Genomic DNA, 20,472 nt, shown 5'->3' with positions numbered 1-20,472 from the left:
TTGTAGCCACAGCTGTGTGATTTCCCTCTGAAATTTTCTACTGACACTTATTTCTTCTTAATTCCATCATAGAAAAAGCAACTCCTCTTCAGTTTTAAGGGTCCATCTCTCTCATTTGATGTCAGAATCTGCTGGCTTTGGCACGGGAGATAAACGCATGAATGAATGCCTCACTGCACAGGAGGGACTTGTTTTTTCAAGCCAAGAATTTACAGCATTTGGTGTAAATCCCATGGAGACTCCCCAGGAATACAAATTACAATTCCACGTGCAGGTGGTGATTAAGTGGAAATCATGGGCAAAGCACATGTTCCTCATTTTCAAGAAAGCTACAAAAGCTGTCTAAGGGATAACTAGAAAGGATTACAAATGGCTTCATTTTTTCTAGGCTTGGCCAGTAATTCCTGGCAAACTCTCTGTATAACGGCCTGAGTCCCTGAGCCCAGCAATGTCACCCTTCAAGTGGGTGACTTGGTTTTCTCCCATGGCTCTTAATAGAATCACAAAATGGTTTGGGTTGGAAGGAACCTTAAAGACAGAAAAAGGGACCTGAACATGAGCCAGTGTGTGCCCAGGTGGCCAAGAAGACAAGTGGCATCCTGACCTGCCTCAGAAATGGTGTGGCCAGCAGGACTAGGGCAGGCCACTGTACTCGGCACTGGTGAGGCCACACCTGTGGCCACTTCTGGGCCCATCAATTCAGGAAGGACATTCAGGAGCCGGAGCGAGTCCAGAGAAGGACAAGGAGCTGGTGAAGGGTCTGGAGCTCAAGTCCTGCGAGGAGCGGCTGATGGGGCTGGGGGTGTTTGGCCTGGAGCGAAGGAGGCTCGGCCGTGACCGCTCCCGACAGAGCCCTGGGAGGAGGCTGAGGCCAGGTGGGGGTCGGGCTCTTCTCCCAGGGAACAAGGGACAGCACAAGAGGACATTGCCCCAGGCTGTGCCAGGAGTGGTTGGGGTTGGACATTAGGAGGAATTTCTTCACAGCAAAGATCATTGAACAAACACTGGAATGTGCTGCCTAGGGAGGTGGTGTTGTCGTCGTCCCTGGGGCTGTTTGAGTAAAGACTGCACTTGGCACTTGGTGCCAGGGTCTGTTTGGCGCGGTGCTGTTCGCTCCCAGGCTGGACTCGATGATCTCGGAGGCCTTTTCCAGCCGAATCGATCCTGTGGTTTACTCCCACCCGCGCCGGGCACTGCGCCCGGCCGGGTTTGACCCGCACCGCCCGCCGTACGCCGCCTGCCCCCCGCGCATGCGGAGTAGCGGTGCCGCAGCGGGAGCGCGGCCGGCGGCGCGGAAGGACCTTGGTGGGGACTGAGGTGAGGCCGCTCCCCGCTCCCGCCGCGGCTCCCGCTGGTCCCTCTTCCTCCCCTCATTTCCTCTAACTTCCCTTATCATCCCCATCCCTGGGGCCGCCAGCCGCCGCTCCCCGCTCGGCCGCGGCCCTGCGACAGCACCGTGACCTCTGCGCGTCCCTGAGGGTGGCGGAGCCGGGCCCAGCGGCGGCGGCTGCAGCGCGGGGCTGGGGCGCCCTGGGTGCGGGGAACGGTGCGGGGCTGGTCCCAGCCTGTCCCCGGTACTGCTTAGAATGGCTTCTGACATAAACAGCAGGACAGCAGGCCTGGGAGGGAAGACCCTGCGGGGAGCGCAGGATTTAGTGTGGACAACGAAGGCCAGCCTTGATTCCACAAGTACTGGGTGTAAGGAGTGTAAGAACTTAAACTAGAATCGTGTCATAAATAGGTTGTCCTTTAATTTTGTCCCGTAAATATTCTCATTGGAAGGTCAAGCACACAGGGCCACTGTTGGTTATACCGTGAAGACGATTATTGCACAATGCAAAAAGAATGATCTTTCTGTACTACCGAAAATTATTTTAAACCGAGCTTCTCCCACAGTTCTCTCATTTCTTTTATCCTTCAGGAAATCCAGTCACCATGTCGGCTGCACTGTTGCCCAAGCCCCAGATGCGGGGCCTTTTGGCCAGGCGGATGAAGTTTCACCTCCTTGGGGCATTTGTGGTATCCATGGGATGTGCAGCTTTGTACAAGGTGGGCTCTGTAGTCATTCGGTTATAAACTGGGCTCATTGGAATATTTATAGAATTCATAATATTTTTCTGTTAAGATTGGGTTGAGCTGTTCATCAGAAAGGTTTAGTAATGTATTTTTGTAAGCATCTTTCCAAAGCACAAATAAATCTTCCTAATCTTCATTTGAAGAAATGATGTGAATAATCTAATGTTTCATGCTGTGTGTTCACGCAATTCATGACAACTTGACCTTGAGTCTCCTAGTCCCAAAATGCTCTTGATCATTCACAGCTGATGCACGTTAACTCTAGATAGTTTCTGCTTTGGTCTGCCACAGTTCCTGAGACTTGGGAGAGTTGTCCAGGTCTTACTTTATTTCTTGATTGATTTCAGGAAATTTGCTCTAAAGCAATTTGGAAAACTCATCCTTCACACTGAAGATATGAGTGTCAGAAAACCTGATGTGATTTTCTGTCCTTGCTTTTGAGGTATTGTGTGGAAATGGAGCATTATGTTTCCAGAAAAATACCCTTACAGGTTTGATTTCTGATAAAGATAAGAGCAGTACTTGTTCTTGAGTGCTCTTATTAAAGAATTCTTGGATCTCATACACGAAGCAAACAACACAGTGTGAATTCTTGTGGAAAAACTGGATCTTGGTTTTCCCATTGAACTTGTGCATATACTATTGGAGCATTTGAGTGCTCAGGAAGGTGTGGATTAAAGTGATGAGAAATTAAGTTAATTTCAGGTTTTTCAGAACTTCTTGGAGCCACAAATGTCTTTCAGAAACAATAAGCTCACACATGTACTTAATACATCTGTTGAGAGGTAGAAAGGCTTGTTTGTGGTCAGACTTAGAATATAATTTTTTAATACTCTCTGGGTCAGTACCTCATTTGGCACCCCCATGTTAATACACTGGTAAGGTGGCAGACCAGATTTAGAACAGGTAACATGGATCTCAGCAGCCATTTCCTTTGTTCCATGTCAGATGCTGTTGTACAAACCCAACTCAGAATTTTTTTCAAGTTTTTGGGAGCTTTTTGAGTATATCCCTGTGCTTCAGGTGAATGGGTGTCCAAGAAATGAGGATTGTGTCTTTTTATGTTGGTGACATGTAAGAGTGGCTCGGCAGTCTTGTAAAACTTTACCAGATGTAGTTGATTTACAGTGTAGCTCAAATGTAGTCCTTCAGTGTAGGATGCCATTTTATCTGGAGTTAAGAGTTTTGCAGCTGCCCAGAGGCAAAAACTTGCCATAATTACATGTTTTATGTATAAAACCTTTAGCAGGGAGGGTGTTGGACACTCTGGTATCAATACAGATGGAGTGGTTTTGGATCTTGAAAGCATGCTGTGCTACCTTGTAACAGGCTTTAAGGTTTTACTGCAGATATTTGTTCTCCTGACTAATGATCAGGTAGCCTGACAGATGGGTTTTCACAGGAACAAAGAAACGTTTAATAATTTGAGCTAAAGGCCTTTAGATGAATATCCACTGTTAGACATTATGGAGCTAACAGAAAAAAAGATAAAGCTTTGCAAACTTTAATATTCTGTGTGTTACTTTCCAGTTTGCAGTCGCTGAACCCAGAAAACGAGCTTATGCAGACTTCTATAGAAGCTATGATCCCATGAAGGACTTTGAAGCCATGAAGGCAGCTGGTGTGCTTGAGAGTGCACCACCCAAGTGATGGTAAGCTGCATCTGCAGGTAGTGAACTGCACTCAGAACAGGAGTTCTGAGTACAGAACAGGAGTAAGATGATTTCAGTGAGATGTTGTGCTTCTGCTTGGAGTGATCTTCCTTTTTTTTTTTCAAATCGAAAGGGTTTTCCAAAGAAAAAGGATACAAATTGCACTCAAGAGACCTGGGTAATAAAAATGTGAAGAAACGGGAGAACTGGGGTGTGGGGAGTAAAGGCAGGATAGAAGCTCCTGAATACCTTTTGTGTAATTTGTTTTACTTGTGGGTACAGGACACAGAGTGATGATGCCAGGCCTTTGCCCTCCTCTCACAACCACGGAGAGGAGACAAAGCTCTAATGTTAAACTCCAAGACTTGCTTGATTCTGCAGTTATGTTCATGCTGTCACATCTTGAACTGCTTAACTTGGGCTTGTCTTTATCTTCTGCTTACATATTTGTGGTGGTACAGTGAGTGAGAAAATGGAAAGGCTGATTCTCTCTCATAGCGTACATCTTAGTGTAAGAAACAGAGACAGCTTCTGCATATCATTCTGTATTTGAAGTTGGTGAGAGGGGGAAATGCATCTGTATACACCTATATATTTTAGAAATCACAGGCATACAGCTCTGTGTTCTAATAATCACATCTTTGCCATATTTTATGAAGCTTGAATAGAACTTTGTTCACAATACTCTTTTTTTAAGCACTTGACACTGCCTTTACTAAGAAAACCACACAGCTTTGTTCTCCCTTGCTAGTAACACCAGGAAAAAAGTCTTGATTTGAACTGTGTTGTAGTTATTAATAACTACATTCACTAAGCTGCACAAGCTGATGTGACAACTTAATAGAGTTCATCCCCCTTTCTTGGTGCAAATTTTTTACATTGAGTTCTTTGCTTCTCCTAAAATGACTTCAGACTAATCTAGAATGATAGTTTCTCATTCTTTTGGAATGTTTTCATATTGTGATCATTACGTGATAATCTGTGGCTTTAATTATCCTGGCCAGCTGGATTTTCTCAGCTTGTTTGCATGAACAAGCAAGATTGAATAAAAGATTAGTACTTAACACTATGAATACTGAATTTTGTTCTATGGCAATCTGCAGCTCTCTGGTTTCCGCTTAACACAATTTCGTAAAAAACCTCAGAGCTCCATCTCTTCTAAAAAATTAGAAAAAAAGGTAAAAAGTCGTTTTGCCAGTCCCAGCTTTTGGTAGTGTGGGATTTTTTTGTTTTCTGAGAGTGGGATTCTGCTGTTCTTTAGCTATAACTGCAACAAATATAAATAATGAAATAAATTTACCTGGTTTAAGTCTTGGTAATTCTGCCTCTGATTCAGTCTTCTGGCTATCTTATAGCCACTTTTAAACTTCTTTAGACACTGGAATTGCATCCTTTATTCAGGTGGCCTTCATCAGTGTATTCTGAAGGGCCATCTGGTGGTAAAATCATTTGAAACAAACACTGTCAGCAAGGATGCATGTTGAATATTTAATTCAAATCATGAGCAGAATTTATTTCTCTACAAATAGAGCTCCACTCTCAGCCTGTGTTCCCATTGGCAGCTTAAAAAAAAAAAATGCACATTGTGTGCACCTGTTAAAATTAAATGTTTCCTAAACAATTTTTCCATTTCTTAATTGTACTGGCTCAAAAGAAAATATGAGAGGCAAATCATCTTTTGTGATTTTGTTTGAATTGCTGATGCTTCTTATTCCTTAGCCTGCTTATAGAAGAACAGATATTTTTTCACTCTTTCATAGTAGAAAGAGGTTGGTTTTTGTTGCGCCTGCACATGAATACAAAAGTAGAGGAAGGGGAAAACAATACCAGTGTTTCAAATGTTCTGTAAAGGCTGTAAAAAAAAGACAAGTACCCAGAACAGATGGAAGACATTTTCGTTTGCCTCAGAAGTTTAAATCTTCGCTATTTTGAATTTTAAGCCTTTTATTGGTGTAGTTACCTAAAGGATACAGTGATCCCAATTTACTGGAGTATGTCCTGTATGTGGCAGTAAATACAGTGGCTTAACCTCACTGAATACTCTCTGTGGAACCAGTACTTAGCCCCAGAATTGAGGAAGGGTCGGGTGGGCAGGAAGGAGTTCATTAGTTATGGTGGTAGCATGGTACTCTACACCAAGTTTGTGCCCAAGTGGGCATGGCGACGCCTTTGCACCTCCCTGTGAACTCACACTTTTCCATCTGCTTGGTGTGTACTCTGGTGGTGATATTGACAGTAGAAATTAAGTGCAAGTATAAATGTGAGGAGTGTCTGGCCTCTGCTGTGTGCTCAGCTGTGGAATAAAGGGGGAAGCTCAGAGTTTGGTGCTAACCACTTTCAAGAGTCTTGTCATGGAGCACAGCTGGTCTTGGATTGTGTTCAGTATAATGGGGAGAAGCAATTTGAATTTGGTTTTCTTCCTTCCTTGGTAGGCTGCCTGCACCACTTGTTTCCTCTCTGGCTCCTATCTGAAAGCTGCATTCCTTTCTCCTGCAGGCCCTCAGCAAGACTGATTCAGTTACCAGTGCAGCACATACAGTGAATCTGATGTGCTGTGCAGTGTTGTTCCAGCTCTTGATTTGTTCCATGTTTCACTTCTGTTTGCCACATGAAGGGTGTGTGAAACTTCAAGCTCAGGAAATAACGGGGAATTCCTCTAGACTAAACTACCACATAAACATTTCTCTCTGCTGCTTTGCATTCGTACATACTAATATATTTACTTAGAGCATGAAGTTTGTCCATCATAACTTAATGGGCTTTTTTTTGTCTTGCAGATTCCCTTCATTTCAGGAAGACTTGATGACTGAACCTTATTTGTTCACTGAAGTGTAAAATGCAATGCACCACAGCACATGGCACACTCTAATGCAACTCAATAAATAAAATACATATGTCAGTGGCATTTGGTTCTCTTCATTAAAGTAGAAATACTTACAGGCTCAGGTACTGGGTGGGTGGAAAGAGGGGTGGAAATTGCCCAAGATGACTAAGTCTGTCTTTCCTCCAGGAATTATTTGCATCTCTCTTTTGGCCAAATTCCACATTTGATAGCACAATATATCCCTAAGCAGTGACAGCTAGTTTGTCCCAGCTGCTTATGGGAATGTGCAAGAGGACAGATGTTGCAGGAAGGGAGAGGATGGATTTCTGGAGGGGTCTGTATTACCTCTGGCTTCACAAGGTGAGCTGACCTTGAGACGGAAGAATTTGGCTAGAAATTCTGGAAATACACCAGCCAACCTTTTTGTCTTTTTCTGTTGTCATCACTGTATTTCTTCCTTCCATCAGCAAACTGTTACAGCAAGACTTAAGAGACTCTGCAAATACCCATTCTTACACATGGTGTATTAGTTACTGTAATTGGAAAATGACTCCAAACTGCAGGCATGTTCCCATATAATTGATGTACAAAAGGGAAGGGGGTACAGGCAGACAAAGTAAATATTGTATTATGGTAATAAAAATCTTGGCATGCTGCTTTTAGACATGTATCATCTTTTTAATATCTGGAAGTAGTCAGCTAAGCATAGTTTGGATCTCTGCTACGTTCTGCGTAGTTTGAGGCACGATGCTCTGTCTTGGGCCATGATTACCTGTCAGTGACTGTCAGTGAAAACAGGCTTTGCCTGTTGCTCAGGATGAAGAAGGTACTAGGACTGCAGCTTTTGTTTGCTGAATGTGGATACTTAGGAGAGCAGGCAAGAGCTGACTGCATGAAAGGAAGGAAGTCTTTGCATGAAGCAGCATGACAAATTAGGCCATCTGTGTTGTATTTGAAGGTCTTCAGTTCAAATCCTGTTTGGAGTAACTCTTATTATTTTACATGGATCATTAACTACTTAACACTTAATAGGTATCCTTGAACAACATTTGGACTAATGAAAGCACATAAGTAATGTATGTGATCCAGAACATTTTATAGAGCAACATGGGATTTTCTTTAAACTTCCCATGCAGACAGTGCTTCCTTTAAGCAAAGAAAGAATTTGACATTAGTGATGCTGGGGAAACCATCTAGTAATCAAAATACCCCAGCTTCTATAAATGTAAACCAGAGCTTAACAATAGCAAATGATACCCATTTATCTTCCCAATGTATAGTATAAACAGTGAATGCCATTAAGTACTGACTGACATTTTCTCAGGCCTGTCTGCAGGTTGAAATAGCCAGGGGTCTTCAGTCTTACTGACAGCTTCAGAGGCAAAGAAACTTGCTACTGCCAGGTGTGCAGGTTAATAGACATGACTTCCCTTGTCAATCTAGGCCATGTATTCTTCACAGTTGCTATGAATTAATTTACTGTTAAATTCTTAGTTTCTTTTAAACTGTTGTAGCCAGTAGCAGTTACTGCAGTCTGTGTTCCTTCAGCTACCAGCTCATGTGATTTAAAGAAATGAGAGTTTTGTGACTGAAGGCAATTTTTGACAAGATACAGCGAGCTCAGGGATGTCTCTGGCTAAATGTATTTAACAAAGGAAGCCGAGTTCTAATTTCTGTGGCTGTGCTTTGAGTGTCTGCAGGCTGCAATTGTTGCTTTCTGGATGCAGTCTGGTTTCACGCTAGATGCAAGGCCAGTACTTCCCTTAAGCAGGCAATGCCAACCAACCCACAGCTTGCTTTCCTCTGGAGTAGGAAGGGAGCGCAAAGCTGGATGCCTAGCCTGCTTTTCTGAAATCAGCACCAACCCACCAGTTTTCAGTTTGTTTTTTTTTTCCTTCCTTTTTAACATTTTTTTCCTTTGCCAACAAGAGTTCGGCTAATTCTATCATACAAAGAATTGGAGTGGGACATAACATAGTACAAGACCTGTAAGTTAGACCCTAATCAGTTGCTTGTTACAGGGCATTCTGTTTCTAGGAGATGCAGAGCTAAAAACATGCTTGGCTACTCTTGGAGATTATCCCAAGTGTCTGAAGGTTTTTGCTATATTTATGTATGAAATGATACATAAAAAGGAATTATTTGACCTGAACTGCTTTGGGATAGGTCTTGCCTGACTATGGCTTCAATTTTTTTGGCGAGCTTACTTTATTCTTGAGTGTTTGAGGAGTGATTGATTGTTCTGGAAGCAAACTAAAAAGATAGATTTGAAGTTGTGAGCTCTCCAGTTCTAAAGAGCATTATGAGAGTAGGCATGTTTTAAGAGTACACATTGCACTGCTTTAGCAGCTAAGTACAGGCAGCTGCTCTTTGGACAACTTTTGTTTTCATAGTTCACACAGCTCATATGTAGGAGAGGTTGATTTATGTGCCGTCCCCACTCGTTTCCATACATGTGGTCAGAAGGGGGAGAAGGAACCTGCCTAATGCAGTAAAGATGCAGCTCTATTCACTGAAGAAAAGTGTAATTTAAGCAAGTGTTTATTCCAGGAGAATGTAATTCAGGAAAAACACAAATGAATCTTAAAAAAATGGCTGAAATCTACATACTTTTAGAAATGAAACTGCTGTTCCTCATTTTATACAGGTGTGTTTGCATCCCCTTGGCTTGTCTGTGTACTCCATAAATAAGGAACAGATTAGTCTAATTGAAATGGTGAGTACAGTGCTGTTTTGATTCAGTTAGTCACAAAAGCATAAAACTTTTCAGCACACGGTTTTGGCAAGCTAGTCACCAGTTTTTACTCCAAAGTATTGTCATGACCTATTGCATTTTCTGGTACACTACAAAGTCCAGTGACCAACTGGGATCTAATGGGGCCCTCATGAAGCTTGTACATCAGTCTTGTCATTGTCCTGCATCTTATAACCAAATGAATAAACAGCTCACAAGAACAAGTATTACAGGAATAGCTTTATTATCTTTAAACAATTTAATTATATTACAATTTATCCATCAATATGCAAAATTAGAAGTATTAAACAACTTCCATAAAATATTCAGGAATGAAGCACATATACATTTTTAAACAGTGTTATTTAAACAATGACTAAGTTATTAAATCATTGTATGAAATGTTGATAATGGATGGGCTTATTTCACAGTCAGAAAAGGACAATGCAGACCCCAGCCTCCTTTATTCTCAGTAGATGAAGGACACAGCTTTTAGAAATACCTTTTAACAAAACAGAACTCAAGAGAAAAACATTGTAGTTACTACATTCTTTTTACTGTGCATTTGGTCATATCAAGTATGCATAGAAGTTATTAACTATAAAGCATATGCTCCAAATGATGATCACTTTTTATTCCAGTTTTTGACTCCAATTCCAGCCATGTTCAGGAATCTCCAGACATAATTCATTTTGGTAAGCATATAGAAAAGGAGAGAAAAGTTAACACGCATAGAAAACCAAGGAAACCAAGTAAGCTTTTTGTTTTAAAATGAAACTGCCATAGCCCAATTTGGTTTATAAAGTCATCTAACTGTGCCCAGAGACTACTACAAGAAATGCAGGTGTTTAACATATATTTGTAAATGTATTGTGATGGCATCATTAACTATTAATGTAATTGGTGCCTGTGGGTCCATAGTTTTCAATCAACTTTAAAGAAATCTCTTTGCTTAGTACATATTTCAAAGGTCACACTTCTAAATATTCCTGTTTTTATCAGTTTGAAGATGATAAGCATAAAATGAATTAGGGCTTAAGGGAGCACATACAATGTGGTGGTGGCAGATCAGAAATAAGCAAGACCCCACAAGGTGTACTTAGCACCTGCACATCTGGGTTACATTGAGCTTGGAGATTTTAAGGAGACCGCTCTGTTTCTTAAATTTTTGAACTGCATGTTACTGGTTTCCAGTTAATGAACAGACAATGCACGGTCATACATACATTGAAAGTACTTCTGAAAATTTGATGGTGGATAAAATAAAGTTTCTGTATACAGACAGTTTTAAAAATAAAGTCATGTTGTAGTTCATGTTTTGTTCTCCAAACCACACAAAGGCACTAGTTTACATTATGGACTAATGTCCTGCAGAACTTCAGTCAAATAAAGGAAGCTATTTTAAGGTTAAAGTGGTGCTAAAACCCAGCTGTCACTAGTAACTTAAAACAGCCACACTGGGTTTTTCAGATTTAGTGGGGGAAAATGTTTTGCCTCAGGACGCACATGTGGGGGGAGTGTGGGTGGGGGGGGAAAGGCTCAGCCTTGAGCAAGTTTTTACAGCTGAGTTATAAACCTGGTTTATAACAGAAACTGGCAGACCCTAAAGTAAGATATAGAGGTATTGATACACATTTCTGTGTGTGGTAAAAACGTCCGTATGCACGTAATTTTTCCCCATTCTCTAATTTTTGGTTATTGAAAAAGGATTTTGATTAAGCTGTAGTCCAAGGCTGTTCCTTCTCACTTTATTCGTTTGCCAGAACACTTTCCTTCCAGCACTACATTTTGGCTAGGAAGCAGGAATGTTGTCAAGATTAGAAAAGCTATTGGGCTTTGTTATCAATTTCTACCTCCTCAGAAATTACATGCATCTCTACTTGATGTTGGTTACTGCAGAGAAAGCATTGCTTTCAAACTGGTATGGTATTTACTACACACACCAGAAATAACTATTAATTAAAGCCTTTCCTCAAGGCTTTATTTTTCACCATGGTGAATTTGCTAATGAATACCTGGGCAAAATTTGGATCAACTACATACTGGTAGGTTTTTGTTATAGTCAGGGGCTGTTCAGCAGCCACGGTTTGCGGGGCTGGCACTGTGGCGGTGCTGGGAGCAAGGTGACAAGAGGTCTTTGTGATGTACTCCACGAGGCGGTTGTACTGCTGCTCTGACAGTCTCTCTCTGGCGCCCTCGGCCTGAAATCAGATCAGATACAATAGTTACTGAGTATTTGACAGTAACTGAGCTGAGTAGCAAGGACAGTAACTTCCACATTTCTCTGATAAAAATCTTCCTGCCCGAAATCTTAAAATAGTTTAAAGGATTTTTTAAATCATGAATGTTGTCCCATAGTTCAGTCCTTGGTGAATTAGTCTTCTGTTGTTTTGGACTTCTGAGAAGCTCTAACTGCCACAGAAAATTTAAGCAGTAGCTTTTGAGAATTGGTCAAGAGTAGAACTTTACAGCAATCAACTCCTTGTATACAGCAAAGGCATTGAAATGCCTTTTAGAAAAATGCCAAAGCTCTTGGCAAGGCTTATCATACAGAAATTCTATTTAGCTAAAAAAGGTTAGTCTTTAACTTACTTCATTTAAAATGAAGACAAGAAGCTACTTTACAGGTGAATGTTATATGGCAGGATATATCCATCTGCTTCTGGCAACAAAACCCATTCACACAAGGACATTTTTCTAAACAAAAGGGTTTTACTAAAGATGATTTGGGCATGTTTCTGGAGAAGACATTAAGGGATCTGTGTTTTGCAGGCTGAAATAGGTAGAGGTGGTTTAAAGTCCTAGCAAGACGAATGCAAGTGACATACCCAGGCGGAAAAAAATACAGTAAATCAAATACTGTAATCTATCATATGGTTCCAAGCAGATAAACTATTATCCAGAAAAGCTATGGGCACTCCTGGCTTTGGAAGATCAATCTGCTGGGCCCTTATTTTTGAAGATGTTAAGGATGACTATGACTAGTTTGAGAAGGGAATGCAAACCAGCAGGCATCAAGGTGGTTGCATGGTTTCAAAAAAACTGTATTTCCAAAATCCCACCATGGATACTACAGTAGTATGACAAGCTAAGCCATTCAGAATAGAAGTTACTTCCAAAATATTACAATGAAGGAAAAGGCAGCAGCTATAATAGGACTAGGATTTGATACTTCCTTATTTTACACTTGGAGAATTGCTGACCAGTTTTATTTTTGTAGAATTTAAAATTTCCTTGCTGGACATCATGCTAAGGATTTAAAAACTGCTATCTTCTGCCTGTCTTTCAGGGAGTTCTACAGGTCTTGTTAGATAGAATGATATTTTAAAGAGTGCCATTAGATAAAATCAGTATCTTGTCATGTCTCTGGACTGCAAGACTCATTTAAATACTCTGCTGCTTGTTTGAAGAAAGAATTAATATGATTGATAGATAGTGACAGGTGTCACATTGACATGAAAAAAAGTCCCCTCTGTTTTTTTTTACTATGCCTTTGGAGATGGATTTGCTGCTCAGCAAGTAGAAACACTCCTGTTTTCAATCATCATCACAAAATTGCTAAAGGAAGCAGGCTCATGAACAAGCTCAGAAGTTTAAGGTTGAAGCCTATGCCTAGAAACAGCAGAAATGATGAAATGGGCAGAGGATAGGGTTATTTCCATGAACGACCTTAAGGCAGGGAAAAATCAGAAGGCAGACTGCTGCAGCAGACTCCCAGCTTACCGTGGAGAACGGTGTCTGAACCACGTCTTTGGTCTGGTGGCTCAGTGAAGGTATCTCAGCAGTTAGTCTGTTTCAGCAGTTGAAAGGAGAGAAATATGCTGAAGTACCACCTATGTAAACTGGATTTTAAGTTACAGGGTAAATCTTACATGTAGGTGGCTTCAATTCTTCCTGATTTCTCCTAGGGAGGTAAGCCCAGGGACAGCTGGGTTCTGCCTTCACATTGACCAGAAGATCCTGCTTACCAAAGGAGATGGAAATGGTGCTGGCATCCTACTCCCCTACTTTTGTGAACCCATTCTTCATTAAGGCCCAGGCTATTTTCCACAGATACAGCACAATTATTCAGGGGGAAATATTAACTATGGTTGGATGGTCTTCCAAAGTAACTGGGACCCTGCTTGCTTTTAGATGACTTCATCTGTAACTGTCTGCTTCTGCAGCCAGTTTCAGTTTGGCTTATATTTTCAAGACAAGAAAAATTTGGAATTGATGATATTCTACATTTTTTCCTAAATGGGACTTAAGATTGTCACTAAGTGCCCTCACTTGCTGCTTTGAACATTTGTCATGTTAATATCCAAATCACTCAAGGATTCAAAACTTGATCAAGGCTTGCTTAATGCACTTCCTAGAGGAATATTACATACATAATGTCCCTTCATACTGCAAGGCCATACTTTTGGGTTAAGAACTCCAGTATTTTTCTAAAATTCCTTCCATTATGGTTTATAATGAATAAGCCTTCAGCAATTCTAACTCCACAGCAGCTACAACACCTGTGCTGTGCAGTCCAAATGGGTGTAGCACTGATCTCTGTGCACACTGACTAAGGAGATCCAGCTCTTCAGGATTTTTTTCCATTGCTTTGAGAAATCCAAAGATTGGTTTTCAGCTCGAAAGATGATAACATGTAGGACTATTAAAAAAAAAATCTAGAATATCTGAAATTCCAGGGCCCTTCAATTTTTTGTTGTCTTCTTGATGTTATGAGCTATATCAAGAGCAGCTGGAAGAGCAGGACTTTTGAGTTTGACATCTGTCTGAAAACAAGCAGTGTCTCAATTACTTTGGAAGATAATCCAAATACAATTAATGCTTCCCTTTCAATAACAAACTTGTCAGTGCCAGAGTTTTTAAGAATCCATCCAGGCTATTCCTATCCAGATGGATTAAGTTATATACTGTGGAGGCGAACAAGGCATCAGGCAAACCTATTGCTGAAGGAGTCAAAATATGCTCTATAACATCTCTGGTGATTACAGCTGTAGAATAATTCATGTTTTGTTTTTTAACTGTTCCAAGAAGTTGAGGAGAGGGAATGAGAGAAACTGTTTTGGGCAGAGCTGAAACAAAACTTTTGGCAATTGTTTTTGTGAGCAGTAATGCAAAAAAGTGGATTTTTATAGCCTTGAAATAAAATGTTTCAATTCATTGTATTATTTCTAGAAACTTTGACTAAACTAATCAGAAAAATAGACATAACTTATATTGGTAACATTAGCTCTGTTTTGCTAAACTCAAAATAACATTTTGGTTGACCTGATTGGGCATTTTCCAGCTAAAAATTGAGGCCATCTTTGCAAATGCCATCGTGCACAGACGTGTCTGCACTTCAGCTGAGGACAGTGCTACACAATGGCCTACTATTAATACTGAGGAGTGTTGCCTATCACTCTGCTGCTTAGAGGCTGCTCATTTGCAAGTCACAACTTGTTCCTCCTAAGGTTCCTTTTCCTAATCACATCTGAAGACTTTGTAGAAGCTCTTGTCAGGAAGCTGAAGGGAAGCTCTGGCTCCCATCAGTACTAGTGCTGCATGTGACACCCAGACCACAGATTCAGCTGCAGAAAGGAAATCACCAAGTATGAGATCTCCCAATCCACTAAAAAAACCATAGCAAATATTAATTACAAAACACTATAAGTAATTACTAAAACAGTATATGAAGCTTTTTGGAATCTTTTATTGTGTAGGTAGGTGCCTTAGGCGCCTTAACATAAAAAAATTCAAAATTTTTTACTCTCTGTTTCTTTCAACTGCTCTTCCTCATAGCACATTTCTTTAAATTTTTACAAGAATTTCAGTATCAGTATCTGCATTCTGAAGGAATGTTTTGCCATTGCCATGGCAAAACATTCTGAACGAATGTTTTGTACAGCAACATTCAACTTTTGCTGTCTTGCCATCACTGACTTGGCTCCACCTGGGACACAGGCACTTTGCCCTGCTTCTCCCATGCCATTCATTTTCATGGCATTCTCAAGAGCCTGTATCAGCAAAAGAGATGCTGTACTCAGGCTGGGGGCTCAAGGCTTACAGCTCCCCGAGCTGCATTGCTGCACCACTTGAGTAGGTCTCCCATATTTCCATCCACAACTTCAGAAAAAAACGAGGTATTTGGTCCAGTACCTCCAAAGGAGGATGTTATGAGCGCGCGTGTGGGAACGTTGGACTCCACACACGCCATGCAGGGTTGCTTTGTGCATTCAGGGGCCCCACTTGCCCATAAATCCTACACATTCCCAGCTGTAGCAGCTGTGGGGACTAGAATGAGGCTCCCTGTCCCTTGCCTTCCCTTCTCCCAAATAGGCAGACCCTCTGCACCCTTCTCACCCACTTGCAGCAAGCTGCCCTTCCCCCACAGCAGCAGCCTTCTCCTCACTCCTTGGAAAACCAGATGCAAAGACAACACTCCAGTCCAATAAAAGAAGGATCTGGACTGGTGCTAAAGTTGGGGTTAGGATAGGTTGAGTGCATCCAGTGCCTTAGTAAAAACAACTTTTCTTCTTCTTCCCTCCAGGACATTAGCTCTGGACTGAGTAGGACAGTCTGGACTCTGACAGTCTGATGTGTGCCCCCACCAACCACTCAGCACTCAGGAACAAAAAAAGCTGAGCTTTGCCCATTTGCTTCACAATTTAAGTAATCCCTCATGTAGCTTTGTGGTGAGAGAAGGCAACTTCAGTCAACAGTTCTCTGTGAGACTGAGGTTAGTGGAAAGACAATAAATATAAATAGAGAATTCAGCACTAAAGAAAGCTTTCACAAAAATACTCAAAGTGCTGTCACGACACAGATGAAGTCCTTGCTGAAATCGACAGCAAAACTCTTCAGTGACTTCAGCAAAGTTAGGATTTGACTGAAGGTGCTCCTATTTTTTGTCACACCTCATACTTCAAGGCTTTTGTATGTTCTTTTTTAATATTTGAAACAGAAATTTCTGGTATAGCAGTCTATAAATTACCTGGCACACTTTTATAAAAACTGGGACATGCATTTTTGTTTTTGAAATGCTCTCTCATATGATTCTACTTGAGAATTTAATACAATTAACATTGTTTCCCAAAAGTGTAAAAATATAACATTCTTCTGCCATTAAAAGAAGATAATTAATCAAAAAAACCTCAATATTCAAATGGCTTAGACATCTTTCAACATGAAGATGAAGCACTTATGCTCTTACTGGCAAACACTTGGTGCATCCAATCTCAGAGAAGGACTAATCCAATTTAAAGCTTGCATTTGCAGAAGGAATATCTAAGGAAGTAAATACAGCCAAACAAGACCACTGTGCTGGAAGAGACAAGATAAAAGCACGCTGAAAGGAGCATCAGCACCACTGAACTGTTAACAGAATTCCCAGAAGAATGAAAGGATCTGCTTTTGCTGGGACTTTGTAGGCAATGCTGACTTGCCAAACAATGATCACCTTGTGAATATGTAGCCATGAGAACCTTTTCAAAAAAGAGGTGGTGCTTACCAAGAACTAAGACTTCCTCTACTTTTTTCCTCAGAAAATTTGTCATAGATATGGTATATCATGATCAGTAAGAGGATAGAAGGGAGGAGACACATTCCTTTCATCCAAAGGGCAACACAGCCAACTATGAGGGGCAGATCTCCTGGTTTGGCACTTCAACCTCTGGCCTCCCAACCCAAAGGTGAGTATTCCCACTGCCAAAAGCACCAGCATCAGTGCAACTTCATCTTTGAATGGAAAAGGTACTCAACTCTTTACCTCCAAGTCAGAAGGCACTCTCTGTTGTTTTAGCTGCACCTTCAGCAGATCTTTTTGCTGATCATCTTCCAGGCAATCAATTTCAGTCACGGGGAAGGCCTGCTGCTGTGTGTCTTCACTGATGCTCACGACAAAGAGCACCTCTGAGGTAAGCAACAAGCAGCCTTCATGCTGCTGGCCTGATCCACTTACAATCATGACATCTAAGGCCATATGAACCTCTGGCCTTCCCAGAGATTGCAGCATTTTCCTGCATTATCAAGTTAAAAAAAGACAAGACAAAAAAAGACAAAAAAGACAAAAAATAACTAGTCAGTGTAGTGCATTCGATCCTCCAGGGCTTATTTTGATCACTATGTTTTTATTTAAGCCTGTAGCTATCACCTACAGATGTAAAATGAGCCAGGGAGTGTACTCCAAAACTCCATTACTGAAAGATGTAAGACTTCACATTTAAAGAATGAATGTGAAATTGTTACTTTTCAAAACCCCTCAATCACTCACCGCAGAATTGGCCTAATATCTGTGCTAGGTTAGCCTATTTCCCATCCTATTTCCTCGATAATAGAAAAATTACCCTGAGAAGTGGCTTAGAAATTCAGAGCAGAAAATAAAGCTATCTTCACTAACAGCTGTTTCTGGAGATGTGCAGTATTTTTCTTGGGCTCAGTGCAATGATAAAATAAGTAAGAATTCACTGAATACCATTAAATAAAGATCAGCTCTGTAGTTTCAAAGCTGGATGGAGATCAGCAGCCCATCATTTGCAGATTGGGTTTCTATGCACTACCTTTTTGTTTAATGTTCCTAAACAAACTGCCATAACTCAGCCTTTCCTAGGGAAGCCTTTCCTGTTAACTTGACCAGAGGCCAGAACCTATTAATAAGCAATGTGGATGTAAAAATAAGCAATTGTCTAAATAATGTTACCAGACGTATTTGACGTGGCTGTTCGGAGCCTGCTCAACATGTTGATCGTTTGGATGAGAGCGCTGCTTGGGAAGCTGAGAAAGTCCAGCTCCATGCAAAATACCTGTGGGTAAGAGAATTCAGGTTTTTTAGTGGTTATTTTCTACAACGCAGTTACGTGTTGCAGTGATGTCATTTGTTTAAAGCAGTTCATAAAATAGTGCAGATCCAAAATGATGTCACATCTCTGGAAGCTGTAGTCAAGATAATTCATTAAATATTACAATGCAAGAGTTGTGCACTTAGCCCCCATGATCTCGCCTTAGCAAGAAACAAAACAACCCCCACTGTGGGTTCCATGAATCAGCTCTACACTTGAAATCAAGAGAAACATAACACTCCCGAGAGCCATCACTTCAGAGCAGGATCAGACACATCACTTAGGATTTATGTAGAAAAAATCAAGACCATTGTTAACTTTCTTGCTTAATATTAAAATACTTTCATATACGTGTCACAATTGGTACAAATTAGAAGGCAAGTTTGCCTAGATACTGCATTTAAATGTTCAGTTACTTAATCCAGCTGTTAAACACAGATCCATGTACATTTATGAGATCTCCTGGGGCATCTGGTTTATTGTGAATTCTTCTTAGTGCCAGCACAGAATGGAGACTACAAGCAGCAGTTAAGCAGGTTTCTAAAGAGACTCTCCAAAGCTGAAGATGATACAGTATGTATGGTTTCAGATGGCCTGTAAACATTCAATGATGAGGTATGGTCACCAGAAAGAATGCGTGGGTTGCAAAAAAATTCACAAATTAAGTAGTTTAAAAAATTTTTACACGACAGACATTGAGTAGGTTATGCAGCAAGCACTAGTGTTCTGTGGTTTGATGCAAAGTTACTCTTTTACAAATATACTTCTTTACAAAATAAATTAAGAGATTTTCTTTTGTCTAACCATTCCAAAGGCAAAAGGGTGTCAATAACTTAGATTCCCTCTTACACAATGGATAATAATTTAAACAAAACATCAGCAATGAAAAAAAACCCTTTAATTTTTAGCACACATGTTGATGGTAATACTTAAAAGCAGCATCCCAATTGTAACAGTTGGCTTACCGAGGTTCTCAGCATTATGTGAGTGAAAATGTTATTTACAGATGGAGACAGAGAGAACATGTGTTTATTTCTGTGTGGTCCTCCACCCCTTGGTCCCCCCCAAGAGGCACAGTCCCACTTCCAATCCAGTTGTGGGTAAGAGTTACTTGAACTCTTGTGTATTTTCCTCTCACGCACTGTCAACTATTATTGATATAGTTTTATGTTTTTTCCTGGCTAACTCTTGTTGTCACATGGTCATGGAAAACATGATGTCTTATATACCATATCTGCAATGAAAAGTGTCCCTCTACTACTATGAGTTTCTTGATGAACACAGCAGCGGAATTAAATCTATAAATAATTATGTTGTCCTGGGCAGCAAAGCCAACACAGAGACAGACGGCAACAGAAAAAACCTTCTGATTTTGCTGATATGGGTTTTACACCCATGGGGTGTATAATTCAGGAGAAGAGTTATTATTTATGATCATACAAACAAGATAAAGTTGATTTGAAAGAATTCTAATAATTGTTTCATTATTTCTTTAACTAGGTGGAATGAGCTGTGGATGTTGTGGGAAGCATCCTAAACTTAAGCTCTATGAGAACTACTCATATTCTAGTCAACACAGCACAAACATAAATATTGCTAGTGATTAAAGGCTTAAATATTCAAGGTTTGTCTGGTATAATTAGTGAGGTGGAATTATTGACACATTGTCCTCCTATCAATTTCCTGCTTCTCTTCCTTGACTCCCTCCAACCACCATTTCTTCTGAAATATTCAAGCTGAAAGTGATTTACTGATACTGGAAACAAAGAAATTAGTGTATTTTGATATTTTATTTTTATCTTTTACACTTTTTATTTGTCCAGAATTGTTCCCATCAATTTGAAAGGATTTAGCGCCATTAAGTACTAAGTCTAGCTGGAAACCCCACCTCTGGTTGCTCTAAGGTTGCCTATGTATCTGAAAACAGGACTGTCTTCTCATGAAGCTCCAGTTTAAAGGGGATGCTCCTACTACATGACTCACTTCTTTCTTCCAGGAACGTAACTCACTCTCTGTGTAGAGATAGCCCAACTCTTTCCCTGCCATAACAAAGCCATCTCAAAATAATGCTCTAATTGGACATAGTGTTGCTCTAATCCTTTTATGTCAGAAACTATTTTTCAAGCACATATGTTTCTGTAACTAATTCTACTGTATTCCAAGAATTACTTCATGCTTTCTGCATTCTGTTTCTGTGGCTGTACATCGCTGATCAGTAACACAAGAGAGAAGCACAACACAATGGTGTTTCAGAAAAGCAGCAGAGCATTTGTAAATATTTAGTGGCATTTCTAAACCTTTCTCTAAGTCACACAATACTGAGCTGGATAAGTAAGACATAGCAGGTTGTATCTGAACAGCATTTTGAAATTT

The 20,472-nt window shown here is 40.6% G+C and overlaps 2 protein-coding genes across 5 annotated transcripts in view; one reads left to right on the top strand and one right to left on the bottom strand.

Annotated features, from left to right (window-relative positions):
- The first annotated feature begins 1,212 nt into the window (after positions 1-1,212).
- LOC128798453 (cytochrome c oxidase subunit 6C) lies at positions 1,213-6,633 on the top strand. The gene is made up of 4 exons (XM_053961980.1): positions 1,213-1,317; positions 1,922-2,049; positions 3,607-3,728; positions 6,506-6,633. The coding sequence occupies exons 2-3, from the start codon at positions 1,936-1,938 to the stop codon at positions 3,724-3,726; spliced, it is 234 nt and encodes a 77-aa protein (XP_053817955.1). The 5' UTR covers positions 1,213-1,317; positions 1,922-1,935; the 3' UTR covers positions 3,727-3,728; positions 6,506-6,633.
- A 2,878-nt stretch (positions 6,634-9,511) lies between these two features.
- Positions 9,512-20,472, bottom strand: part of VPS13B (vacuolar protein sorting 13 homolog B) — a 429,986-nt gene continuing 419,025 nt past the window's right edge. For all 4 annotated transcript variants that reach the window (XM_053960664.1, XM_053960682.1, XM_053960693.1 and 1 more), the window contains 3 exons: positions 17,961-18,063; positions 17,031-17,280; positions 9,512-11,487 (listed from right to left, as the gene is read on the bottom strand). In XM_053960664.1, coding sequence (XP_053816639.1) covers positions 11,242-11,487; positions 17,031-17,280; positions 17,961-18,063 — 599 coding nt within the window. In that variant the 3' untranslated portion in view covers positions 9,512-11,241. The remainder of the gene's footprint in view (positions 11,488-17,030; positions 17,281-17,960; positions 18,064-20,472) is intronic.

This window comes from Vidua chalybeata, chromosome 1, assembly GCF_026979565.1.
Source record: "Vidua chalybeata isolate OUT-0048 chromosome 1, bVidCha1 merged haplotype, whole genome shotgun sequence".
Classification (NCBI taxonomy): Eukaryota; Metazoa; Chordata; class Aves; order Passeriformes; family Viduidae; genus Vidua; species Vidua chalybeata.
Note: the sequence above shows the minus strand (reverse complement) of the source record. Positions and strands in the feature narration are given on the sequence as shown.